At 43.0% G+C, this 20,887-nt stretch overlaps 1 protein-coding gene across 1 annotated transcript in view; it reads right to left on the bottom strand.

The window, feature by feature from the left end:
* Positions 1 to 2,055: 2,055 nt before the first annotated feature.
* Positions 2,056 to 20,887, bottom strand: part of LOC147112522 (uncharacterized) — a 92,747-nt gene continuing 73,915 nt past the window's right edge. Inside the window, exons 2-5 of the mRNA XM_085996849.1 lie at positions 12,267 to 12,372; positions 10,381 to 10,877; positions 5,845 to 6,055; positions 2,056 to 4,080 (exon numbers count right to left, since the gene is read on the bottom strand). Coding sequence (XP_085852975.1) covers positions 3,914 to 4,080; positions 5,845 to 6,055; positions 10,381 to 10,877; positions 12,267 to 12,372 — 981 coding nt within the window. The 3' untranslated portion in view covers positions 2,056 to 3,913. The remainder of the gene's footprint in view (positions 4,081 to 5,844; positions 6,056 to 10,380; positions 10,878 to 12,266; positions 12,373 to 20,887) is intronic.

Raw genomic sequence — 20,887 nt, 5'->3', positions numbered from 1 at the left:
GAAAAAACTTTCGGTTTTTAGAGGTTTTCGGTTTTCGGATAAAGGATAGTCTACCTGTAGTTTATTGTAATCTCAATGTGAGCCATTCAGGAAAATATATGGAATGAGCAACGATATCTAGGATATTAATGCTTCACTGCACAATATCTAAAGGGTAATGGCATGAAAAATACTCCATAGTATAAATCACAGGTCTGATGGCTAGATTTAGTTCTGAGCGTTTATAATACAGTATATGGGGGGGAAAATTCCAATATTGTGATGGTCTTCAAAAAAAATTGCTTCAATTAAAAGTTCTGCTGCTCATCAGATTATGGGAAACAAATTATATAAGAGGTATATGAATTCCTTGTGGAATGGTTCTATTTGGTTAAGTAGCTTGCTGTGTCTTATCTCTATGGAACCAGTAAATAAATCTGGCTAAGTGATGTTACCTACATGTATTAGTCTGATGTGTTATTTTCCATCTTTTGCAAGAGAGACAGTAGAACATGATGACCATTTAACATATTGTCCAGTGATTGATACGCCACGATGAGAGCACCTTGGAATCAATGTCTAGAACAAGGACCCTCTACAACTTGTAGTTAGGCATGGAACAAGCCCCGCTATACACTTCTTTTCACAAAATACTAGAGATCATTGAGAAACTGGAAACACTCCATGGTGTTGCTAACAATGGCAGCTTGGAGGGAGGCCTACTTCAAGCTGAAAGTGAAATTAAATCAGTCAGTCATCCCATTATGGTGCAATCGTAACCTCCAAAGTCACTTGCTATATGCATGTTTAGAGCCTCTTGCAATCATGGTATTATAATAACATCTTGCATTTATATAGCACCTTTAACATAGTAAAACGTCCCACGACATTACCAAGATGGGCAAGTTTCTCCTCAAAAGGTCAGATCCTATCCTCCCAGCAATTGATGCACATGTTCTGTATCATGCAACACAATTTATGTCACTACCTAGATCAGATACTACTTCCAGAAACTTGCCATGCTGTTCAGGGAGGGGGGGGAATCCAAATGGAGAATGCCCCATTGGAGCTAAACTTAATGGGCCGTATATTCCAATGCCTACAGGTGTGTACGGGCTGTGTACACACCCGTAGGGACATCGGAAATGCCGGTTTCAGGCAGGCCAAGCGCATGCACTGAAAACCAGCATTTCCAATCTGTCAAGAATGCTCGTGGGAAGGGCCTCTGCGGGCGGATATTTCCGCTTTCTGGAGAACCTTCGCTCGCAGAAAACCCTTAGAAATCTTACGCCTGGTAAAAGCAGACGTAAGACCTGCTTTTACTAGCATAAGAGTTGAAAAAAAAAGTTTTTTAAAAATCTCACTCATTTATCATTTAAAAATACTTTAAAAGTTTATTTTTAGCCCCATAAAAAACTATTTTTTTCAAAAAATTAAATGTTTAAAATATTTAATTTATTGTAATTTCAACTAATTTTAAAAGTGATTTTTTTTAAATGTATTTAATATTAGTGTTTTTGGGGTGATCTCCATTCATATATTTGACAGGTCTATCTGTCAAGTGTATGAAGGGAGATTCCCTTCTCCTATTGGCTCCCCATGACCCATGTGATCCCAGGGACACTTGCGAACCGCAGGCGCCTCTGGGATACGTGGGCCCTGCACATTTCGAGTTGGAGAGGCCCAGGAGCAGAAGTGTCCGGACCTCGGGAGCCTTCAGGTAAGTCCGTAGATTTTTTTCCAGATCGGAGGCCTCCGCACGCAGGAAGCCTCCGATCAGAAAATATGGCCCAATAATGCTAAGTGCCCCGGATGACATCTCCACCCTCAAGTTCTTCATAAAATACAGAAGGCGAATGAAATTAATGGGAGTAACACCTGAGCCACAAGTTAACAGTGGAAGGCTGGAGGGAGACACTGTAGTAAACAAGAATTACCTGCACCTGGAGCAGAACTGAGGGGGGCAATTCAAAATCCTGCAATCTATGCACTTAACCCTACACAAGCTCCCAAATAGTTTAACTTCAGAGCTCATGTTAAATGGACTCTACCACGTTCATAAAGCATTGACAATAATTAGTGTGCCAGTGTTCTTTTATTGCTTGAAATGTATAGAGATAGCACAGACAATAAATAGAAAGCATGAACGAAAGTTCAGGACAAAGTTTAACATTCATGAAAATAGTCACCAAGTCACAAACACCCTGTTTAACCAAATCTTTTGATACCTAAAGTCAAAACAGAAAATGCTGGAAATACTCAGGTCAGGCAGCATCTGTGGAGAGAGAAACAGAGTCAACATTTCCTTCGTCAGAACTGAAACTCTGTTTCTCTCTCCACAGATGCTGCCTGACCTGCTGAGTATTTCCAGCATTTTCTGTTTTTATTTCAGATTTCCAGCATCTGCAGTATTTTGCTTTTGATACTTATACTTTTTGCTAGTCATAAGTGGTTCTATACACAAATTAACCACTGGTTCTATCATACAAAAATAATTATATTTGTTTTAATCTTTGTTAACCTTAGAAAACATGAATGCAGATCTTAATCTGCAGAGCTGTCAAGTCGTGATTACAACTCAACTTTACAGACTTTTATGAAAATGGCATTATTTCAAAGACAACAAGACGCACACAGTTGTTTACAAATCCAGAACAGCTTCAAAACATGAGATTTTAAAAATTACAAATCAGGAATGCAGCAGGCTTATGAAAAAGTTTGTAGGAACAGTGCAGACAGCTGAAAAAGAAATCGCACCAACATGGATCATGTCGAAGTTCAGCTTTTACACAATGCATTTATACAGAAAGGAGCCAGATGTTTTACTTGGACGACACACGTCACATTCAATAAATGACTCACTTTCATTTGTGAAGCTTTCAAAGTCTCAGTATTAACGTTTCAGATAGTGGCTGTGGATGTTAGATGGAGAAATTATGATATACTTACAGTAAGCAAACAGAGGTCTATCTGAAAATGGATCAATTTTATTTAGTTAAGTTAGATCAGCAACACAACTAAAGGTCAAGAAAAACAAAAACACTCGTCTGTGCAAAATGTTGGGGGGCGGGGGGGGGGGGGGTGAAAACACTGAACTTTACTTAATCTTACACAAACTCAGAGGCCCAGCTCTCTAAAAGGAATAGATCAGGATCAGGTGCTTCAATGGCTGGTTCCAGTATAAAAGCATAGTAACTACAGGATAGAGGCTGAAAGCTTCAGGACCAAAAATATAGTTAACTCACGAAACAGCATTCAACTATTCCTGCCCTCCCACTTTGTTCAAATAAACTATTTAGCAAGAACATCATTTTACCAATGGATCATTCAATTGGCCATAAAACTGAAGGAATGATTAAACTTTGCTTTAAAAAATCTGCTTAAAAAAAATTGAAATCTATTTTTTTCGATGCACCCCATTACAACACAAAAATAAAAAACGTGTAGGTAGCCAAGAATAAAGGGAATCTCTAATGTAAACCTCTATTAGGTACACATCATCAGCTTTCATACAATTTGAAATTTCAATAGTACAAGTATCTCTTTTATCTCTCCCATTTGGTTAATATTTTTACAATATAGAAATTTACAGGCGTAGGCAGTTTGAGGCTTTAAAATATTGTACTGTGCATTCCCAACCGGGTTTTTTGGTTTTAGAAAAGCCTAACTATTTTACCCCATCACTTCAAGAGGCAGTTATCCTCTAGAATATAAAAAATTGAAGTGAAAATTTAACCAAGTCTCCTCACCCATGAAACCAAATGGCAAGACATCCCATTACACAAACAAGTTACCTCTGTCTGTCTCAAGTGTCAAAAATACAATCGTCATGGAGATAGAGGTTAGACTGGCATTTTTCTGATTCACTTTCTAACCCAGGCAAGAAAAAGAAAAAAAAACTTTTTCACTTTGATACTGAACTTTTTAAATACATTTATGCATAGAACTCCTCTTGTTTTTGTGGTTTTTGGTAGCCTCCATTTGGCTGCTTTGATTCATCCAATGTATAGCTTCCTTCATCCTTTTTCTTCATTCGATACACCAGCACCACCACCAGCAGAACGGCAAGCAAGAGTCCCACAAATCCTCCAGCAACAGTAGCTAAAAACATGAAACAAAACAAAATCAAATGTCTCAAAGAACGCTAATAATCACATCTCAGTGGTTTCTGTAAGGATGCAAAATGCTCCAAATTCTAATCTTCTCAGAACATGTTAAGTCGCAATTATTTCCCCCCCAAAAGAAACACAATGAGATTAAATTTCAACCGCAATACATGTACTTCAATGCATGCAAAATATCTATCAGATCTATCACCACACAGCCATAATCCCCAATGTTTCCTGTTCTAATGGTCCTCGGAATTTAGTTCATGAGGAAGAAACCAGAAAAGCAATAACCACACAAACAATTTAGCTTTTGGAGCTGGGATTAAAGAGTTTGGAAGGGTCTGCAAACAGGACTGTTGATCTTGGTGCATATGGACAGTCCATTTAGAATAGCAAATAAAAATAAAAAGCATATGCCAAATCAACTTTTCCCCCTCAAATATTTCCATCTCTTTTAGCATCTCAATTTTCTACGAAGGACAAGAGGCATATGAATTTGATTCAATTGTCCTGTTGTAACAATCACAGAACACAGTGTACAATTTGCCAGTTATAAAGCCAAATTATACAATGGCAGAACAACAAATATTCAATTGATTAGAGGGAAACCAAGATGTAGATTAAATCTAATCAGTTTTCTAAATTTAGTTTAAAGAAACTATATTTAATTGTAAAAGTGGGCCTATAGGGCCTTCCTTCCAAGGGCCAGTTCATACATTTCAGAAGCTAAAACCAGCACTAAATTCCAGTGGAAAATTCTAAATTCTGCTTTTTACTATGGCCGGGATTTTCTCAAGTGAGGCAGGTTGGGGGCGGGGCAGGGCCTGATTTGAATGAGACACCTCAGATTCCCGCCCGCAGCCAGCCTCATCATCATGTGGGTGGGGGAGGGGCCTCATATCGCAGGGGGTGAACCCTGGATCCAGGAGGTAGGTAAAGCCACTTAGCTCCTGGATGCATCAGTCCCCGCCCCTGTTTAACTGCGGGGTTTCACGAATTGTGTGAAACCCGTCCAGAGGTAGTTAAACACAAAATGGAAAGGGGGGGGGTGGAGGAAAAAAAGTGTCCAGCCTCATTACAATATTTAAATTGAGATACCGCCCCTCGCCCGCCTTCAGCAAAACCGGAAGCGAGCAGGTTGGAGGCTGCATCAGGTCAGGAATTCCATTTTTAACACTTTAATTGCCCCCCACGCTCCAAACCCACCCGTTTTTTTTTTATATAGGGGAAATTCCAGCCACTATCTTTTGTTTTGCCAAAATGGTACTTCAATTGCAATTCTTTAAATCAAGTTGCCTTAATATTCATTGATGCCAGTTGTTCAAATCTAAAACAATAATACGTACCAGAATTTTAGTAATACCACTCCTTTCCAAATGGACTTGATAATGTATTTACTTTAATCTTTAGGTTCATGAGAGAAACCTTTTCATGCAAATCATTGATAAATTAATTTGTATTATTTAGAAATGCTAGGCATTAATTTATTGTGCTAAGTGTTTCTTAAAGCAGAGATAAAAAATAACACAAATGCCAGAAACACACAGTAGGTATGTCAGCATCCATAAGGAGAATAGGTTAACGTTTAGAGTGTAGACCCTTCAGCACAACTGTCCTGATCAAGGGTTTACACCTGAAAATGCAAAGGCATCTTTTTACTTTACATATGCTAATGAATCTGATTTGTGTTTGCAACAGTTTCTGCATTTGTACATTACATGATAAATAGTGGCTCCATAAAATGTAGTATACATACCCGCCAATAATTCACGTCTTTCCAGAAAGCTCTCAGATGCACTGAGGTCGTGAGAGTAACTTTCCTTTGGTGGTTGAGATGAACTTCTTGAATCTGGAATGCTATTTTGATTCAGAACAGTTCTGCTTTCTACTTCTTCATTGAAGAAAAGATCATCCATATCGGTTGTAGTGTCCATTTGCATCACATCTACAGTCACCATCTCTGTACCCTAAATGAACCAGTCAAGAGTACTTAGGAATCTGGTTATGATCAAAGTTTTGTTCAACTCAAGCTATTGTACACCGTGTAAGAATTCTTTAACAAAAAGGTTCCACAATGGCATTTTAGTATTTACCACATGGATTCATATTTACCTCAAAAAAAAGTTTAACTTGGGAAGGCTGGCTTCCTGATCTGAGCTGCTATGAGGCTAGACATGTTTTAGTGCATGAACTTGAAGGTCCAACACCCCTACATCATTAAAAAAGGCACCCCCTTATGCCAAAATATTAAAGCTAATGACTGGATTTTGCATTAATAATAATGGTGAGGCTAACAGCACTCGCCATTATTATGGAGTAAATCGGATAGCAACTTCTGGCGTCTGCACATGAACATTTAAGCAGGGAAATCCGGATGTTGCTGCAGAGATACCCCGTTCCTCCAGAGGGTGTGCTGTGGCAGTCCTCGCCGATACTCAGCATTGAAAGACATGCAATTCGCAAACTTGGGGTACTTGCCCGCTGGTTCCCCACTAAAGACACCATAAAAAGTTATGGCTGATGCACTCAGAAGTGAATTTTTAATGGTGTGATAATTGTTCATTACTGCCAAACAACCTCTCTGGCCCTGAAAATTTATTTTTACAAGTGTGGAGTCTCATTCCTTCAGAAGTTAAGACGTGTTGGAGATTTTAAAATAATTAAAATTGTTTATTTTAAACTTTTTCTTGCCTGCCTCTTATCTCTCTCTCTCTTAATCCCATCTGTCTTTCCCAATCTTTATTTTGCTTTCTGTACATGATTCAAATCTAATTTATAATTCCTGCTTTATACTTCCTGGTTTAGACTCTGCATGGCTCAGTGAGGATTCAGCAATCCGATTGGTTGAAGAGCCTCGCTGTTTATTGCCCTGTTCACAAACACCACAGATCCCCTGTAGGAGGGTGCCGCACTGGGACAGACGTCGGGTTAGAGCCCATCTAAACTGTGTGTGCAGCCGTCAGCGAGGTGAATAGTGAGCGCTGTTCCTTCCCTGCTGACCGTGAAATCCAGGCCAATATATTTAAAGTGTGTTCATGTAAACCAAAATTGTACTTCACTCTACAACTCCCAATTTAAAAAGATGACTCAGTGTCTAAATGCACTGCCCATTGTGACACGAAACTATGCAGACCTGGAAGATGTTAGGTATGATACCTGGCCTGATCTTACAGCAGGGGTGTTACAAGTGGCCTCTGTGGGTAGGGGGAAGGGGAAAGCCAGGCTTTGCGCTCCTGATTGACACCTGTTGGAGAATACATTTGTGGCCAGGATCAAACATAGGTCTGATATCTTCAACTCCCTGCTGAGACTAGCTATCTAGGCTCACACATGAAGAATGATCAGTTGTCTGGTAATGTAATAATCTTGGGGGACTTTAATCTTCATATAGACTGGACAAATCAAATTGGCAAAGGAAGTCTGGAGGACGAGTTCATGGAATGCATTTGGGACAGTTTCGTAGAACAATATGTCATGGAACCAATAAGGAAACAGGCTATATTAAATCTTGTATTGTGTAATGAGACATGAGACAGGGTTAAATAACAATCTCATAGTAAAGGATCCTCTGGGCAGAGTGATCATAATATGATAGAATTTCACATTCATTTTGAGAGTGACTTGCCTAAGTCCGAAACTAGAGTCTTAAACTTAAATAAAGCCAATTACATAGGTATGAGGAACGAGTTGGCGAAGATAGATTGGAAAAATAGATTAAAAAGTATGGCGGTAGATAAGCAGTGGCTAGCATTTAAAGAAATATTTCATAATTCTCAAGAAAAATACATTCCATTGAGAAACAAAAACTCCAGGGAAAAGTGATCCAACCATGGCTAACTAAAGAAGTTAAGGATAGCATTAGATTGAAAGAAGAAGCTTATAAATGTTGCAAAGAATAATAATAAGCCTGAGGATTGGGAGAGTTTCAGAAACCAGCAAAGGTGACCAAAAAATTGATAAAAAGGGAAAAAAATAGAATGAGAGAAAACTAGCAAGAAATATAAAAGCAGATTGTAAGAGTTTCTACAAGTATGTAAAAAGGAAAAAAGAGTAGCGAAAGTAAATGTTGGTCCCTTAGAAGCTGAGGCAGGAGAAATTATTATGGGGAATAAGGAAATGACAGAAATGTTAAACAAATATTTTGTATCTGTCTTCACAGTAGAAGACACAAAAAGCATACAAAAAATGGTGGGGAAACAAGGGTCTACGGAGGGTGAGGAACTTAACGTCATTATTATAAGTAGAGAAAAAGTACTAGAGAAACTAATGGGACTAAAAGCCGACAAATCCCCTGGACCTGACGGCCTACATCCTAGGGTTCTAAAGGAGGTGGCTGAAGAGATAGTGGATGCATTGGTTTTGATCTTTCAAAATTCCCTAGATTCTGGAATGTTCCCAGCGGATTGGAAGGTCGCAAATGTAACACCGCTATTCAAGAAAGGAGGGAGAAAAAAACGGGGAACTACAGGCCAGTTAGCCTGACATCAGTCGTCAGGAAAATGCTGGAATCCATTGTTAAGGAAGTGGTATCAGGGCACTTAGAAAATCATAACCTGATTAGGCAGAGTCAACATGGTTTTATGAAAGGGAAATCGTGTTTGACAAATTTATTAGAGTTTTTTGAGGATATAACTAGCAGGGTAGATAACGGGGAACAAGTGGAGGTGGTATATTTGGATTTCCAAAAGGCATTCGATAAGGTGCCACATAAAAGGTTATTACACAAGATTAGGGTTCATGGGGTTGAGGGTAATATAGTAGAATAAATAAAGGATTGGTTAATGGACAGAAAACAGAGAGTAGGGATAAACGGATCTTTTTCAGGTTGGCAGGCTGTAACTAGTGGGGTGCTGCAAGGATCAGTGTTGGGGCCTCAGCTATTTACAATCTATATTAATGACCTAGATGAAGGGACCGAGTGTAATGTATTCAAGTTTGCTGATGATACAAAGCTAGGTGGGACAGTAAGCTGTGAGGAGAACACAAAGAGTCTGCAAAGTGATATAGATAGACTAAGTGAGTGGGCAGTAAGGTGGCAGATGGAGTATAATGTAGGGAAATGTGAGGTTATTCACTTTGGTAGGAAGAATAGAAAAACAGAATATTTTTAAATGGTGAGAAACTTTCAAATGTTGCTGTTCAGGGAGATTTGGGTGTCCTCGTGCAAGAAATAAGAAAGCTAGCAAATGCCATGTTGGCCTTTATTGCAAGGGGGTTGGAGTATAAGAGTAAGGAAGTCTTGCTACAATTGTACAGGGCCTTGGCGAGACCATACCTGGAGTACTGTGCACAGTTTTGGTCTCCTTATCTAAGGAAGGATATACTTGCCTTGGAGGCGGTACAACGAAGGTTCACTAGATTGATTCTTGGGATCAGAGGGCTGTCCTATGATGAGAGATTGTGCAGAATGGACCTATACTCTCTGGAGTTTAGAAGAATGAGAGGTGATCTCATTGAAAAATACAAGATTCTGAAGGGGATTGAAAGGGTAGATGCTGAGAGGCTGTTTCCCTTGGCTGGAGTGTCTAGAACTAGGGGGCATAGTCTCAGGATAAGGGGTAGGCCATTTAAGACTGAGATGAGGAGGAATTTCTTCAGAGGGTTGTGAATCTTTGTAATTCTCTGCCCGAGGGCTATGAATGCCGAGTCCTCGAGTATATTCAAGGCTGAGATAGATAGATTTTTGGACTCAATGGGAATCAAGGGATATGGAGATGGGGCGGGAAAGTGGAGTTGAGGTCGATGGTCAGCCATGATCTTATTGAATGGCAGAGCAGGCTCGAGGAGCCGTATGTCCGACTCCTGATCCTAATTCTTATGTTCTTATACCAGAGGTCTGCTGGCACTCGTGCCAGCACCTTGTGGGGAAGAGGGGAAATTGTAAAGTAAAATCGCTTCGCATTTTACCTTTCAAGACAAAAAGTTGTTAGGACCCTTTATCTAGAAGTGTCATCCTTCTGATACAACTATGTTTGATTCATCAATGGCCCTAAAAGTACAGTGTGTGAAGATTAGCAGATTTACATTTAATGTTTTCATATTAAAAATTCAATTATTGTCTGCTATTTTAAAGGAATTTAAGACAAATCAATTGAGGCTTGAGTGGTCAAGGTTTAATTTTTAATATTATTGGTCTTGATATTCCACTGTGAAGATTAACTTATGACTGTTCATATAATTTTATTTGTCTGCTAATTTAACAAAGTTAAGCCTACACATATTGCTTGATGTAAGCATCATCTCCACAGCAAAAATGATATACTTCAATTTTTTTTTTTTTTTTTAAACTCACCTCTTCAGTTGGATCAACTATTTTAACCACCATGGTAGTTATTTCATTTGCTGCAACCACCTTTGGTACAGCTAAGGATTCATCATTGATAACAGGAACTTCATCATCAGGGAATGTGGTACGAATGTTAGGGCTAGCACTGCTCATGTGAGTAACAGGAGTAACAGCAACAGTTGAAGAATCACGTTTGGGTAGAACGTCACGGGCCTGAAAAAGATTAGTGTTGACTTTGGGAACTAGGACAACATCAATGTCTTCTGAAACGCTGGTGGAAGATATGGAACTGGTCACTATGGCTTCAACAGTGGGATTAACAACTGCCAAATCAGGATGCAGTGATATTACATTCATATCTGCTTCTGTGACCACTTCACTTGTGATCTCAGTCATGGTTACTTGGCTTGATGAATACAGATTACTTGAAGTTGTGGAAGGAAGCCCGTGATAAGCTGTTGTATGCTCTGCATTGGAATATTTATTCTTCAGCCAAAAGCCATCTAAAAGCAAGTAAAAAAAGGAACAGTTAGACTAATATCCTTTTCTGAAGCAACGTTCTAAAACTGATTAGTGCAATATTAGATTATAGTCTTCACCATTCTCTGAAAGAGCTTCAGCCTCTACAGACAGGATATTACCATAATTCCATGGGGCAAAACCAACTGGGACAATGAGAAATTGGTGCCCTGGTCAAGTCAGGAAATCTTGTCCAACTATGATGTACATAAACTTTTGTTCTACTACCAGCACAAACTTCAAAAATCAGCCCTTAGAGTTTTCCTATCACATGGTGGCTGTAAAAGTGGTCACTGCTGAGTAGAATGAACACTAACTTTCTATGGTGGATTCTGTCACCAAGACTCCATAGTCAGAACCTTGTTTGCAGCCAAATTAATTTGGGTGGACCATTCATGCACAAACTTAAGCCAGTGTGCCTGGTAAGAAGCCCGAGTAAGAAGTCCTAAGTTTCCAGGTGTTTAGACTTCTCTTTAAGCAGACTACTTGCACTTTTAACTGTACAACTAGTGAGGCTTTGTGAACAGGAAGCGGTCAGATGTCTAGGGCACTAATGAGCATTTATCTGGTATAAATGCTACTGCAATTATGTGATTTCTTTTTGGCACATAATCTTGTTTATGTTCCACAGAAGATGGTAATGGAAACTCAACAACATCTCACAACATATATCCATTAGACCAATTATGGCATCCTTGCTCCAGGGTGTACCTGTCGTCAAGGAGAAAAATCAAAGCTTAGGCCTAGGCCTGAAAAAAAACATTTAGGCTATGCTCCATCTCTGGCATTGAATGTTACCCCTCAGTTGGACATAAAAATTCCTTCCCTATACATTTTAATCGAGAGAGGGTGGAAGGGCGAGAGAAGGGCAAGAAAGATGGATATGTTCTGTCATAGAACGTATTAGTTAGGGTCACAGAATGAAAAGATCCCACAAGAAGTTGGAAAATCTTTTTTTGTAAATCATTTGTTTTCTACCTTTTCTCTTTCCTGCCCCTTCGAGAAAGTCTCAATACATCCCATTTTCCTTGGCTTACACAACATGCTGGTGACCTGCTCAGATCTACACCAATGACAATACATTTGTGAACAACCAGTCAGATAGCACTCAATTTTCCCTCCTTAATTGCAGTAGCATACAAGCTTTTTTTTGGGAAGGGGGGTGGGGAAGACCAAGATAATGGAGGCAAACCCATTTCCTGTCAATCTGTGGTCCATCACATGAGCTCTTATCATATTATGCCACCCATGCCTTGGCAATGATTTAAAAAAAGAATTGTTTGTGGCTGAATTTTGTCTGCATCTGAATTTGGAATTTGAATTCAAACATCAAACATTCAATCACTATTTGACACTAAAAAAAGAACACTCACCACCAGAACCGGAACCAGAATAAAAGTCATCGTCTTCAGAATTTGTGCCAGACCCTTCCATTTCATTGGAAATCAAGCCTTCAGGCACCTTGGTTGTAGTCATGGCCTATTTCAAACAAAAGAACATTAATATTGTGGATATAAAAAGGAAAGGAACGTTTCATTTTCTCATTTAAAGACTAGTTTCACAGTTTGTCTCAAGTTACTGCCTATACCCGGGCCTGAATTTTGGCTACCATCTCAGGGTAAAGCAGATGAAGAATGCAACAAATAAGCATTTGCCCAAACAGCTTGGTTTTGCCTTATTTTTCACACTATTAAAGCATTATACACCAATGGAAAAACATGCTTTATGAATTTTTGAACTACAAAAATTGGTTTGCTACAGAAAATACCGTCTCCATTCTAGTGAGATAAGGGACTTGAAGTGGTTAAATCCCCTTTGAGGTTTTACATGGGAACAACCCTAAATGAATACAATGGGCTAATCTGTTCCACAGTACTTGCCACAGTTCAGCTGTAGACATTAAATAAACCATTTCAGATGAAATACTGGTAATTAAAATCATACTGACTAGGCATGCAATATATGTGGTTTCCCTTCAAAACTAGTATCTTCCTGTTTACTGAATGATTTTCCCTTCTGCCTTTGAAACACACTAGAAGCTACATCGGGTGATCACTTTTTTGGGGTTTGCATGGGGTGAAGAGAGAAAAAAAAATTGTCTGATATTGATTAGTCCTTAGTTTGATGTATGATTCTTCATAGCCGAATCCATAATAGCTTTTAAAAGGAAAATGGATAAATATTTGAAATAGGGTACTGGGAAGATAATAAGTGGACTAAATGGATAGCTCGTTGGGGTAAAGGGCACTCGTGCTAGGGAATTGAACAAGCTTCCACTTCTGGCACCAGCATCAAGCAATTCCAAGTCAGGTACAACAGGCCAGATGAAGAATACAGCTTCCGCTATTCTACTCCAGTCTCAGTACCATTGTGCATCCTCATTCCACTCCTCACCATACCACCCTGTTATCCTTATGAGGAGGAGATTTCACAGAAATATTAAGATGGTTTAAAATATATTTATACAATACAGCCTTCAGTTTTAAAATTTTCATGAATTTATTTTAGACTTAAAAAGTCTTTCAACCATCTGGCTTGTACACACAGTAAACTGTAGTGAAATTTATAACACTAGGTACATACAGTACATTATTGCAATGGATAGAGGGCTATGTACTTTAATCTTCCAACTGGTCAAAAATAAGATAAGAAAGAAATCTGGCATAAATCACACATTCATTTTTAAAAGCAGAAGCACAACTCTTACAAGTTTTCCTGGATACATTCCTTGAAGAATGTACACTGCAAAATGTAATGGGGTAGAATATAGACTTGTACACTTTCAAGTTTCATCGGTGTACACAAGCAGCTAGTATGCATTTCTACAAGACATTAAGGGGATTTCATAATATTCTGATGCCTTTACCCAAAGCTTCAAAAAGATTTCATCAACACTATTTCAGATCTTGATGTACAATCTTCAATGCTTGTAGAAATCATGATTCTAGAGGTATCTTAACGTGGTGTGTGCTGTCAAACCTAATGTTAAAAAAATACTTTTCTATTACTCCTGAGTAGATTAAGTGAGGGGGGAAGAGGGAAGACATTACAATCTGAAGTGTTTTGGGGAAGGTAATATTCCTGGAACAGCCTGGACAGAAAACTCCCATTACAACATCACATTGAGACAATGCACAAGATACTTTTCTATTACAGCATGTAACAAAAATTAAAAACATTTGAATATTACATCGCATGCCTCTAAATAGAAAAGTGTCTTGTAAGACACTCGTATGAAATAGCAGAAGGTATTGGATATACACATCAGGACAGTCAGCATTTGAAAATGTCAATGTAGGCAAGCCTTTCAGAATTTAAGTGGTTAGGAAGACAACCAAATTAAATGACAGGGGTCAAGGCAGAGCTGCAGCTGGAAATAAGGTATGCTAACTTTCACAAAAAGGCAACAAGTGGTTTAATAGGTTGTAAATAGATTGAAAATATGCAGAGTGGGGGGAAAAGTGAACGGACAGAATTTGAAACTGGTTAGGGTACTTAGAAAATGCATTGGGAACAGCAGCCAATAGAAGCGCAATGGAAGAATTAATAATGGTATTATATAGAAGTGATATACCTATCAATTCATCCAATGAAAAGCGATGAGTTAGGAAAGTAACTATAGGTTTTTATTGGCTAAATAACAGAGCCCACCCTCGTGGGTGATCGGATACAACAAGGAGGAATGCCAGCCAGTCGACTACCTTTATACCTGGGCAGGTAGGTGGAGTCATGGGCGGAGTCAGCAGTGGTCAGCCCAGGTATATCAGCGTGACAAGAGGCGACCTCGTATAGTGATACAACAGTGTGAACAGTGATAACCATAGAGTAACGATATAACAGTGATAACTATAGTGTAACGATAGTGAACGATAAAAGTGGTTTACCACATTCACCCCTTGTTTAGATTTGAGTCCGGCGGGGTGAAGTGTACTACCAGTTCTGGTATGTCAGTCTGTCCGGAGGCCTCGTAAGCCTTTCTGATCGTCGCAGCGGCGGTGTTGCATTATCCGGTGTTAATGCTGGTGTCTGCGTGGTCGGCGAAGGCTCGTGGGGTTCCGGCATGCCGTCTACCTTGGCTGGAATTGGGGGGGTGGTGGGGGGGGGGGGGTGAAGGTGGTGTCTCTGGAGTGCCCGAGGGTGCGAGGTCTCGTAAGGAGACTGTGTCCTCCCGCCCGTCTGGGTATGCCACATAGGCGTACTGGGGGTTGGCGTGCAGGAGGTCCACCCTCTCGACCAGGGGGTCCGTTTTATGGGCCCTCACGTGCTTTCGCAGCAAGTCGGGCCCCGGAGAGGTCAGCCAGGTTGGTAGCGTGGTTCCCGTAGTCGACTTCCTGGGGAAAACAAACATTCGTTCATGGGGGGTGGCGTTGATGACAGTGCAAAGTAGTGACCGGGTGGAATGCAGCGCTGCCGGGAGGACTTCCTGCCAGCGGGAGGTTGGGAGGCCCTTAGACTTTAAGGCTAAGAGGACGGCTTTCCATACCGTCGCGTTCTCTCTTTCCACCTGGCCGTTCCCTCGGGGGTTGTAGCTGGTGGTCCTGCTTGCAGCAATACCTCTCGCTAGTAGGAACTGATGGAGTTCCTCGCTCATGAAGGAGGAGCCCCGGTCACTATGTATATAGTTTGGGAACCCGAACAAGGCGAAGAGGTCGTTCAGGCATTTAATGACCGTGGTACTGGTCATGTCTGGGCAGGGGAAGGCAAAGGGGAAACGGGAGTACTCATCAACAATGTTGAGGAAGTACACATTACGGTCAGAGGACGGGAGGGGCCCCTTAAAGTCGATGCTCAGGCGCTCGAAGGGGCGGGTGGCCTTGATCAGGCTTGCTCTGTCCAGCCTAAAGAAGTGCGGTTTGCACTCGGCACAGGTCTGGCAGTTCCTGGTCGTGGTCCTGACCTCCTCGATGGAGTAGGGCAGGTTGCGGGCCTTAATGAAGTGGTAAAGTCTGGTGACCCCGGGGTGGCAGAGGTCATTGTGGAGGGTCTGAAGTCTATCACTTTGCACGCTGGCGCATGTAATTCGTGACAGAGCATCGGGGGGTTCGTTCAGCTTACCTGGCCGGTACAAGATATCATAATCATAGGTGGAGAGCTCGATTCTCCACCTCAAGATCTTGTCATTCTTGATTTTGCCCCTCAGCTTGTTATTAAACATAAAAGCGACCGAACGTTGGTCGGTGAGGAGGGTAAATCGTTTGCCTGCCAGGTAGTGCCTCCAGCGTCGTACCGCCTCCACAATCGCCTGGGCCTCCTTCTCGACCGACGAGTGTCGGATCTCAGGGCCCTGTAGGGTCCTTGAGAAGAAGGCCACCGGTCTCCCCTCCTGGTTAAGGGTGGCGGCTAGGGCGAAGTCGGATGCATCGCTCTCGACTTGGAAGGGGATGGACTCATCCACTGCGTGCATTGTGGCCTTGGCAATGTCTCCCTTAATGAGGGAGAAGGCTGCGCACGCTTCCTCCGTAAGGGGGAAGGATGTGGACTTCATGAGGGGTCTGGCTTTGTCCGCATAATTGGGCACCCATTGGGCATAGTAGGCGAAGAGCCCCAGGGTTCTCTTCAGTGCCTTTGGACAGTGGGGGAGGGGTAGCTCCATGAGGGGGCGCATTCTTTCGGGGTCGGGGCCGATGACTCCGTTCTCTACTACACAGCCGAGGATGGCAAGGCGCGAGGTGTTAAACACACATTTCTCCTTATTGTAGGTGAGGTTCAGCCGTTGGGCCGTACGGAGGAATCTCTCCAGATTAACATCGTGGTCCTGCCGGTCGCGGCCGCAGATGGTGACGTTATCTAGATAGGGGAACGTGGCGTGCAGCCCGTTCTGGTCAACCATCCGGTCCATCTCCCTTTGGAAGACCGAAACCCCGTTGGTGACGCCGAAGGGAACCCTAAGGAAGTGGTAGAGGCGGCCGTTCGCCTCGAAGGCTGTATACTGGCGGTCCTCAGGGCAGATAGGGAGTTGGTGATAGGCCGACTTAAGGTCGATGGTGGAGAATACCCGGTACTGCGCAATCTGATTGACCATATCAGATATGCGGGGAAGGGGGTATGCGTCCAGCTGGGTGTACCTGTTTATGGTCTGGCTGTAGTTGATGACCAGGCAGTTTTTATTGCCGGTCTTAACGACCACAACCTGGGCACGCCAGGGGCTGGTGCTCCCCTCGATGATGCCCTCCTTCAGGAGACGCTGCACCTCAGAGCTAATGAAAGCTCTGTCCCCGGCACTGTACCGCCTGCTCTTGGTAGCGACGGGTTTGCAGTCGGGGGTGAGGTTAGCGAACAGGGGAGGTGGCGGGACCTTGAGGGTGGATAGGCCGCAGGTGTTACGCGGTGGGCGGTTTAAAATCTGCTGGTTGTCGACTGTGAGTGGGGGGAGGGGTCCGCCGTATGCTAGCGTGATGCTTTGGAGGTGGGATTGGAAGTCTAGGCCTAGTAGGACAGCAGCGCATAGCTGGGGCAGGACGAGGAGTTTAAAATTTTTATACTCCGTACCCTTAACCGACAGGGTCACAACACAGTAGCCGCTGATGTCTGTGGCGTGTGACCTCGATGCCATCGAGATCCGGTTGCACGTTGGCAGGACAGGGAGGGAGTAGTGGCTCACCGTGTCTGGGTGGATGAAGCTCTCCGTGCTTCCGCTGTCGAACAGGCAGGTCGTGGCGTGGCCGTTTACTTTGATGTCCATCATCGACTTGGACAGGTGATGCGGGCGGGCCTGGTCCAGTGTGACGGAGGCTAGTGTATAGCTGAGCGAGTTGTTGTAGTCTGCGGTTGAGGCGGTAGTCGGGTCTAGAGGCACGGTGGCGGTCGGGCGTGGTGGGTAAAATGGCGTCTCCCACGAGGTTGGACAAAATGGCGGAGAAGATGGCTGCCCCCATAACTCACATGAGGCACTGCTGGTGTCGGTTGCCTGGATCAAAGATGGCCGCCCCCATGACTCACGTGTGGGGATGCTGGCCTCTGTGGCCTTGATGGAAGATGGCCGCCCCCACAGCTCGCATGAGGCACTGCTGGCCTCTGATGATCCACCTCTGCAGGCCTTGGCGAAGTGGCCTTTCTTCATGCAGTTTGAGCAGGTAGAGTTTCTGGCTGGGCAGCGCGCCCTCGGGTGTTTCGCCTGGCCGCAGAAGAAGCAGCCGGCGGCCCGATCGCGGGGGTCAGAGGTCGCAGCCGGTACCGGGGGTGGCGGTCCCGATCGGCTCCGGGACGCCGACGCTGAGGTAGGTCCCGGGGGGGGGGTGCTGCGGGGGGTATTGGGGTCGGTCCCGAGTCCCAGGGTCGCAGGTTACAGTACCTTGAGTATGCCTCGAGGTCCCGATGGGCCACTTCTAGGGAGCGAGCGAGGGCTGCAGCTTTGTCCAGGTCGAGGTCCTTTGCTTCCAGTAGTCTTTGCCGTGAGTAGTCGGACCGCAGGCCTTTCACGAAGGCATCGCGGACATTGTCTTCAGTATTTTCTGCCGCCGTTACCGCTTTAAAGTTACAGTCTCTGCCGAGTGCTTGCAGCACCTGTAAAAATTCATCCACGGTCTCTCCTGGCTGTTGCGGGCGGGATCTTAGGAGGTGTCTGGCATACATGGAATTTACCGGGCTCAGGTATTGTCTTTTCAGCCGGTTGATGGCGTCCTCGTATGTTTTAAGGTCCCGGATGAGTGCGAATACTTTAGGGCTCAGTTGGGCGGTCAGAACTCTTAGCTTGGATCTCTGAGGCACGCCGGATTCTCCCAGGTAGGACTCGAAACAGCTCAGCCAGTGTTCGAAGTCGAGGGCTGAGTTTGCTGCCTGTGGGTTTAGATCCAGGTACGGTGGTCTGAGGGCTCGCAGCCAAGCTGGCTGCTGTGGCTGTTGTAGCTCGGCGTCTGGCTGGTCATTTTGCTGCTCGCTTTGCTGCTCAGGGAACGACATTTTAAAATTTAGCCAATAAAATTGATATACCTATCAATTCATCCAATGAAAAGCGATGAGTTAGGAAAGTAACTATAGGTTTTTATTGGCTAAATAACAGAGCCCACCCTCGTGGGTGATCGGATACAACAAGGAGGAATGCCAGCCAGTCGACTACCTTTATACCTGGGCAGGTAGGTGGAGTCATGGGCGGAGTCAGCAGTGGTCAGCCCAGGTATATCAGCGTGACAAGAGGCGACCTCGTATAGTGATACAACAGTGTGAACAGTGATAACCATAGAGTAACGATATAACAGTGATAACTATAGTGTAACGATAGTGAACGATAAAAGTGGTTTACCACAAGAAGTAAAATTCCCTTCAGAAGGCAAGTGGAGGGGGAGGAAAGAGAAAAGATGACACTTGATACAAGGATGATATTGTGGATAGAAAATGACCTGGGAGCTAGTGAGATAGAAGGTACGAGCCAGAGCGAGGAAGATGGTTGACTTTGACGTGTCCTGTCTTGGGTATTTCCATGCATGGGAGGGCAGGAAAAAGAACAGTCCTTTGTTGAGGAATTTACTTTACCCCTCAATTTGGTAAAGATCACCACACCTTTCTACACCTGTGCACTGAAGCAGCTAGGATAGCTCTTGATGCATTGTCTAAGTGCTTCAATTTTCTACCTTGCCAGATTGTCCAATTTAAAATGTAGGCTCCAACAACCACAAAATGAAAAAGCTTTGGTAGTTAAAGTTTGTTTTGTGAGATTTAATGGATGGGGTTAATAAAGTAACACCTGCCACTGCACAAAGGTTTGGGCTTTTATAATTCTGGATTTGTAAATATTTTCATCCATCTCTCCAAATTACCAGATGAGGAAGATAACTTTACATGTCCAACTAAAGAATATATCCATCAGCTTCCTTTCATAGAAGGATACACATTTTTATAGAAGGGAAGAGATGGCCATTCAGCTGTCCTTGCCTTCACTAAGTTTAGGGCTCCCCACCCCCCGGGGCTCTTTTTACAGTCCTGTTTTCTTGCTTTCTCCCCATATCCTTTTATATTCAAGTAATTATCCAGTATCGTTTTGAATGCTGTAATCAATTTAGCACCAATTACTACTTGCAGTGAAGCATTTCACATTTCAATAACTGAAAAAGCTTCTTCTAATCTCCTTTATGTATCTTATCTAGCGGTCGCAGCCTCTTGTCTTCAACTTACCTACAATTCAGATTATCTGTGGTTATCTTGTTTATTCTTTTATCATTCTGAATGTCTCTTAAATCCCCTCAATCTTCTCAGTTCAAGAAAATACAGAACAGCTCTACCCTTTCCTTAGAACTCGGGAGATATAATGGCAGTTTAAGAGGTTTCCATTTCTGCTGGAGAAATGCCACTAGCTGCAACTAGTAAGCTGTTAATAACCTGCAGGACTCCCCGCTTAATAGTAGGGATAGGAACTTGACTGTCCTCATCTCATCTAAAGCATATCCAAAACTGTGCCAGGATGTCATGTAGCAAAACTACAAATTCACTTTTTCTACTCTTATCTAAAATCGAGTAATTACCTGCAACGGCTTCTCTTCCCACTCCCGTATGGTTACCTCTGGTGTCCCCCAAGGATCTATCCTTGGCCCCCTCCTATTTCTCATCTACATGCTGCCCCTTGGCAACATCATCTGAAAACACAGCGTCAGTTTCCACATGTACGCCGACGACACCTAGCTCTACCTCACTACTTCTTCTCTCGACCCCTCCACTGTGTCTAAATTGTCAGACTGCTTGTCTGACATATAGATCTGGATGAGCAGAAATTTTCTCCAATTAGATATTGGGAGTGCCGAAGCCATTGTTTTCGGTCCCCGCCACAAACTCCGTTCCTTAGCCACTGACTCCATCCCTCTCCCTAACATCTGTCTGAGGCTGAACCACACTGTTCGCAAGCTTGGTGTCATATTTGACTCTGAAATGAGCTTCCGACCCGCAGCATAACAAAGACCACCTACTTCCACCTCCATGACATCGCCTGTCTCCACCCTTGCCTCAGCTCATCCCGCTGCTGAAACCCTCATCCATGCCTTTGTTATCTCTAGACTTGACTATTCCA

The sequence above is a fragment of the Somniosus microcephalus genome, chromosome 9, assembly GCF_052327205.1.
Source record: "Somniosus microcephalus isolate GS21.2 chromosome 9, FLI_Smic_1.0, whole genome shotgun sequence".
NCBI classification, from domain to species: Eukaryota; Metazoa; Chordata; class Chondrichthyes; order Squaliformes; family Somniosidae; genus Somniosus; species Somniosus microcephalus.
This window is presented reverse-complemented; position numbering and strand designations above follow the sequence as displayed.